Source organism: Argentina anserina, chromosome 5, assembly GCF_933775445.1.
Source record: "Argentina anserina chromosome 5, drPotAnse1.1, whole genome shotgun sequence".
Lineage (NCBI taxonomy): Eukaryota > Viridiplantae > Streptophyta > Magnoliopsida > Rosales > Rosaceae > Argentina > Argentina anserina.
The window spans coordinates 21304915-21311687 of NC_065876.1; the positions used below are offsets into that span (position 1 = coordinate 21304915).

The window sequence follows — 6773 nt, forward strand, 5'->3', positions numbered from 1 at the left end:
CTACTGCAGAGGACAAGCAGTGAAAGAATCAGAATGAGGTACATATATAAATAAACTTGACAACTCCAAAGACTTTCTTAGTCCTAGAAGCTTCAAATCTGTCCTCACGTCAACTAAATAAGCTTGAGGATGACTTCGGTCTTGTCAGGTTTCTTATATAATAATTTATAAAACTTCAATTCTGTTCTCACTATAGTCTTTTGAGGTTTCTTCCAATCCTGATATGTACCAAATTTTGTTATGGTGTACACCTGATATTCCCTAGCCTCCTGCATAAAAGTTAGTTGTAGACTTTTGTACAACCCTCTGTAAACACACTTACAAAGGATAGAGTCCATGCAGCCGGAAAGGACATACCAATCTTGTAAAAGAAAATGATAACAAGCGAGATCAAACCTTGTAATTACTGTAGTTGGCCCCTGGTTATTATAACTCCTGCGTCCACTTAACATCTGCTCCATCAGTGGCATTGCAGTACAAATTTTGGAAATAAAAATCTTCATCATTAACCAAGTCAAGAATAGCTTCCCAAATTCCAATCAGTGCAATTCCACGAGAGACTTCAACGGTTCAACCTATATGACAAGAAAATCCATGTAATAGATATTAGATATCAAACCTTGTAACACTATTGGAATTGGACAACATGCAGGAAAGTGCGAATGTAAGGACTTGTGCAATATATAATATTTAGGATTGTCCAAAACAAAAAAAAACAAAAAGAAACGTATGATATTAGAATACTTAGGATGCTAATATCAGATCCCTACTCCTAGCATAAATAAGAACCTCATGACTCAGCCAAAATGTCTACGAGGAGTCTTTAATCATTTTGTTGTTCAGTGAGTGGCACATTTCAGTATTAAAATAGAAAGACAACATAAGGGTAGTCATATATATGAATATATGATGGCAGGATAACAGTGGGACTGCATTGTGATGTGCAGAATTCTTTGTTACTTATGTACCAGAAAAAGGAAGGAAACAACTCACCACTCCAACAGAATCATGCAGCTCCAAAGCTGCAACGCATTCATGGAGGTGCCGAGCCTACAGTATCATGAAGCTCCATCTGTATAACCACCATTACCATGAACTGATTTTGCATCTTCAAATATAATCCCTTCACCTAGATACACTCACCAGGCTTCAGACACAGATAACTCTTCAAAGTAAGTGATTCGTATCTTGATATGGACATTTCTAAAATGAGCACCCCAAAAACCATAATTCAAATTCGGACCTGAATGCATGCAGTGTGGACAATGAAGCGCATCACTCGGAAGCACATCAAGTAAAGAGATGGAGCACGAACCCGTCAAAGGAAACTTCAATTGCTATAAACAAACAGAGATAATCAAAAGCTAAAATTAAGAATAGTAAAGCAAAAGAAATGCAGAAAGAAGAAATAAGACAAAACATAAAGGAAAAGTAGAAATAGAAATAGAAATACCGGTGAAGATGAAGGAAGAGGCGGTTGAGTGAAATTTGAAATTTTACATAATGAAAATCCCACCTGCATAGTCGGATATGTTCATCAAGTTGGATTGGAGTAAAATCATTTCATAAAACTCATAGCTGTAAATTGAGAATTTACATGTTCATCAGATTAACAAATTGTGAGGTTTTGGATGTGAGAAATGTTGTGCCACTCCTTCCCCACGCCTTTCTCGTATTCTCTTGCCAGAATATCACAGTCCAAGATCGTCAGAGTTTGCAAGGCTGCTATCTTGTAGAGGAAGCCAGGCAGTGCTTTGAGCTTTGGGCAGCGTAGAATTGTTAACTCAGAAAGGCGTGGCATGATTGTGATTTCAGAAGAATCCACCTTTGTTATTCCTTCCCACTCTTCCCAGTTCTCCAATCCCGCAAAAGAGAGTCGCTTCAATTTGGAAAATAGAATTTTTGTTTCAGAGACTTCTTCTTCTTCTTCTCTTGCCAGAAAATCAACTTCCACCTTCTTCACTTTCTTCATCCTTTGGATCTCCAGAGATTCAAGCGATGGCAATTTTCCAAGAGGAGGCAAAACTTCACAAAATTCCCAGTCATAGAGACTAACTCGTCTCAAATTGTGTAAGGAGTTGATCCAATATAGAGACTCGGCAGTGAGAATATGACATCTCCAAATCCCTAAATATTCCAAATTTGGATGTGGTTGAATTGCTTTCACTATTTCGGACTCACCTTTTCTCTGCAATCCTCCCTGGAAATCTACTCCTATACGAGAAAGGTGCTCCTTCTTCCCCAGCTGTGCTTTCTCAATCTCACTTGCATCATCATCTTTTTCCCCCAGTCCTCTGATCCAAAGGCTCCCCTGAAGCTGGTTCATGCTTCCCAGATCCCCTAATTTCATTGCTTCAACATCCTCACCCACACATATAATAAACCAGTTTAATGATTGCAGCCTTTTCAAACTCCCAATCCCTTTGGGTAAGTACCTCAACCTAGAACAACCCCAAACACAGAGATGCTTCAAGTTGATCAACTTCCCCATTGCCTTGGGTAGTTTCTCAAGTCCCATGCACTTTCTAAGATCCAGAGTTTGTAGATTTATACACTCACACACAGCTTCCGGTATTTCTTTCAAACTCTCACTCCAAGACAAATCTAGATATCGCAAATGAATCAAACCACCAATCTCTTTCGGAACTTCTTTGAGCCATCGGTTACCACCCAATCTCAATGTCCTGAGGCATTTCAATTGCAGCATTGAATCGCGGCTTATGGTTTCAAGTTTTGAATCAAAAAATGTGAGGGTACGCACATTTTCGCAATTGTAAAATGAGGCAGGAAATGAAAATTCACCATAGGGTACACTGGTTAAAGTCAAGTGACGAACCTTACCACCAAGTACCTCCATTTTTTCATTACCCTCTACAATTTTGCATTCTTTTTGGGTAAGAAACTGCACAAAGTCATGCACAATATCATGCATTTTGCACATTACAATATCTCCGAACTCATCTCTCTCAAAATCTTGAAGAAAAGACCGCATTGCTAGACTCTCAAAACAATCTTGGCCTATTCTTCTCTTATTTTTATTTTTATTTGAAATAACGAAATTTTGTGACATCCAGAGCTCAATCAACCTATATTTCTTTAACTTGTAGTCTTTAGGAAATATTGCACAGTACAACAGACATCTTTTAACTACAGGAGCCAAATCATAATAACTTAATAATAATGGCTGAAATGCTTGTTCCTCAAATTCTTCTAACTCCCATATCTTACTATTAAGGACATCTTGCCATTCTCTAATTGTTTTCTTGTCCCACACTAGACTTCCTAGAGTCTAGTGTGTAAGAAAACAAACAAAAACCCATAATCTACCCATAAACTTGAATGGAAGTGATAGTTATTCCGAACAAAAAAAGGATCACAAAAAAGGAAAGTGAACTAATTTGAAAGAACTGAAGCAAGCAAAGTGATGAGAGAGTGGAAAGCTGTACATTTGGATTTTTCTATATTTTTAGTAGAAGTCCATTTACAGAAATAACTTATAAATTCATTAGTAGAAATCCCTACTCCAATAACAGCAACAAATTCAGCCACATATATCATGTCAGTATATCAGTAGAGAACTAGAGAGTTAAAATACACACAAGAGCCTCTTCCATTGCTGCCTGCAGTTATGTTTGCATCCCTGACATGAGTCTTGCAACATAACAAATTACGTAGAACCCAACTTGTTTTGGATGACTTCTCACTAAAAAAAACTTGTTTTGGATGAATAAAAAGAACTACATTGACTAACCAGCACAGAAGATTATTCTGTAAATGAAGCCAACTTGGGAGTAGCTACCACTAATTATGTCCTCAGCCTAGTTATGCAACATCAGAAAATCATATTAGATATTTCATATGATTTAAATTATTTAACCACTTCTGAGAATTTCTGAAACATATATAAATAGAAAGAAAAAGATCTGAAAAGAAAGTAAACCATAGTTTCATATCAGCTATGAAATTTCATTACTTTTAGCAGATGCAGCTACCTAACAATAGAAGACAAAGCCATAATCTGCTCATCAACATGAATGAAAGTAGCAGTTATTCCAGACAAACAAAAGGAGGATCACAATAGAGGAGAGACAACTAACTTGAAAGAAGAATTGAAGCAAGTAAAGTGGTGAGAGAGTGGAAAGCTGCACATTTGGATCTTTTATTTTTTCAGTAGAAGTTCATTTACAGAAATAGCTTCCATATATTATTGTACCATATAAAAACCAGTGAGAATCCATGTTAGGAACCAAAGCTTTGGTACCAATGAACATACATAGTTAATACCACAATTATAAAACAACCATCAGAGCGTCAGTTAAAGTTACTGTAGCAACAAAAGCAAGAATCCAGGAGTGTGCAACCTGCTTTTGTGCTTGTAATCTGGGTCAGACCCAAGTCTGTTATCAGAATAGCTTCTAAATCTCATTGTACCAATTCAATCCCAGTGAGAATTCGTCATAGGAACTAAAGTAATTCTGGGATAATCGAACACACCATAAGTCCATAAGACATAATTTGTTATGAAACCTCTTGTTGAAAACAATTAACAATACCAGACTACCAAGAATATTAAGTGAAGTCCACAATATTATGATATGAAATACAAACAAAAACTCCAGCTTCAGTAGTTAAAGAGTAAAGGAAAGGGGAACTGACTGGGATCAATGTAGTTGAGCTCCCATCTATCCCAAAAAAACAAAACGTTGTACCCAAAACAGAAATTGTGATCAAAGAAAACAAACAAAAGAATAGATTCTTGTTTATGGGAAGACAGCTACAGTCTCTAGTGCAACCTATTAATAGGGTGGTACTCTGAAACAGCTGTCTAGGTTCTTCAGAACATTAAACATCTTTCGAGACTTTTTAACAATCATCCTCTAAGACTTAAGCTCTATATATATGAGAATCAAGAACAAATTTAACAAATCAAAAGAAAGGAAAAAAGAAAATTTAGGTGCACACTCTAAAAGTGCTTCTCCTTCCATGATATGTCCTTGTAAAAATCACAATGCATTCCAGTCATGTGGAATACTTGGGGATAGATAAACAGTAAAATAGGGTGTGGCACAAGTTTAGAAGGAAAGATTTTATCTCTAATGTCAAAAATTCATGAACAATACTACCCAGGCACAAAAAGAGCAAACTCAATAACATGAAACACCACAATAAATTGGAAAACATCAAATCTATCATTCCTGGTGACAATGTGTTCGTTCCAACTTCAAATACATCAGAAGGCTTGGCGCATCCCCTTTTTGGGCTTCTTTACAAAGCTCAATCGAATTTGCTTAAGACGTCTCCTCTTCCTTGCCATCTTTTCAGGAAGTGTTTCCCTCGTCTTCTCCTTCTTAGCCTTTGGCTTCTTCAAGTATTTCGGATCCACCTGGTATGTCTTGTGTGTCACAGGCACCCCTTTCTTTTGGGCCTCATTAAACAAAGCAGTGGCTCTATCAGCACGGTTATGAGCATACAATTTTCCCATCAGCAGATCATAAGTTTTGATCCCGGGCTCGCATCCATCCTGCTTCATTTTCTTAAAAACAGACAAAGCATGATCAACCCTCTCAATCCCACACAAAATCTTCAGAAACCCAAAATAAGCCTTCTTATCCAGAGCCTCCCCGAACCCTGCTGACTTCATCCTATCAATCATCTCATCCCCCTCCCCAACTCTAGCAGCCTGATACAAGCTCCTGATCATCTCAAGAAACGTCGCCTCGTTGGGAGAACACCCCCACTCCCCCATCCTATGAAACAAACTCGACGCGTCCTCGGTCTTCCTAATCTTACACAAATTAGTAATCAACACATCGAAAGTCTCCACATTTCATGGCACCCCATGGAACTCCATATCCACCAGAATCTGCTCCGCCTCGGAATGCAGCCTGAAAGGGTCCTTCTTCCTGCAAAGCTTACAAACACAATCAAGTATAGCATTGAAAGCAGTCGTCCCGATCGAAAAGCCACCCCTATACATCTCCCCAGCCAACCTCCTCGCCTCGTCGAGCTCCCCATCCACACACCAACCCTTGATCAGCAAATCACACGTGTACTAATCAGGGAAGAACTCATTCACCAAACCCTTGACCATCTTCTCGGCATTGCTCGCAAACCCGTTTTCGCAGAGCTTCTCCACCACCAGCCTCAGCGCCGCCTTGTCCCTCTTGACCCCGTACTCCTCCTCCATCTTCTCGAACAGCGACACCGCCTGCCCCGGCCTGCCGGCTCTCACCAGCCTGTCCACAGCGGCCGCCAGCGTTTTCGGCCCCACGACGCCGCGGCCTGCGCCGAGGATGGCGTCGTGGGCGGCCTTGAAGTCCTTCCTCCGGCCGAAGTAGTCGACGAAGTAGGAGAGGGTCTCGTCGGTGTGGCGGAAGCTGGGGTTGTCGACGAGCCAGCGGTGGAGCCCTAGGACGGAGCGGCCGGCTTCGGTGGAGAGGTTGAGGACGGAGAGGACCAACGAAGGGGAGGGTGTGACGTCAGCGAAGGCGGATTTGAGGGTCTGGGTGACGTCATCGGATTCCGGTTGCTGGAGAAGGTGGGAAGAGATGGATTGGGCGAGTTGGGTTTCGTCGGGGAGCGGTTGCGGAGAAGAAGAAGAAGAGAAGAGTTTGGAGGAGGAGGAGAGAGAGAAATGGGGTGGAGAGAGAAAGTGAGAGGTTGAGGGAAATGGGTTTAGGGTTTGGTGGAGGGCTGGAGAAGGAGAGGCGGCGGCGGAGAGAGAGCGGAGGAGGAGGGGGAGTCGCCGGAGTAGCATTTTGAGGGAGTGAGAA

General features: G+C 40.6%; 2 protein-coding genes across 2 annotated transcripts; both read right to left on the reverse strand.

Moving 5' to 3' along the window:
* Nucleotides 1–3614, reverse strand: LOC126795721 (putative disease resistance protein RGA3). Its single transcript, XM_050522495.1, has 6 exons — nt 3600–3614; nt 1598–3289; nt 1454–1516; nt 1244–1337; nt 994–1147; nt 1–575 (listed from the first exon to the last, which is right to left on the reverse strand). The coding sequence occupies exons 1-2, from the start codon at nt 3612–3614 to the stop codon at nt 1610–1612; spliced, it is 1695 nt and encodes a 564-aa protein (XP_050378452.1). The 3' UTR covers nt 1–575; nt 994–1147; nt 1244–1337; nt 1454–1516; nt 1598–1609.
* A 1408-nt stretch (nt 3615–5022) lies between these two features.
* On the reverse strand, nt 5023–6773 carry LOC126794551 (pentatricopeptide repeat-containing protein PNM1, mitochondrial). The gene is given in 1 exon segment (XM_050521299.1): nt 5023–6773. A coding segment is annotated over 1 exon segment (1527 nt). The 5' UTR covers nt 6758–6773; the 3' UTR covers nt 5023–5230.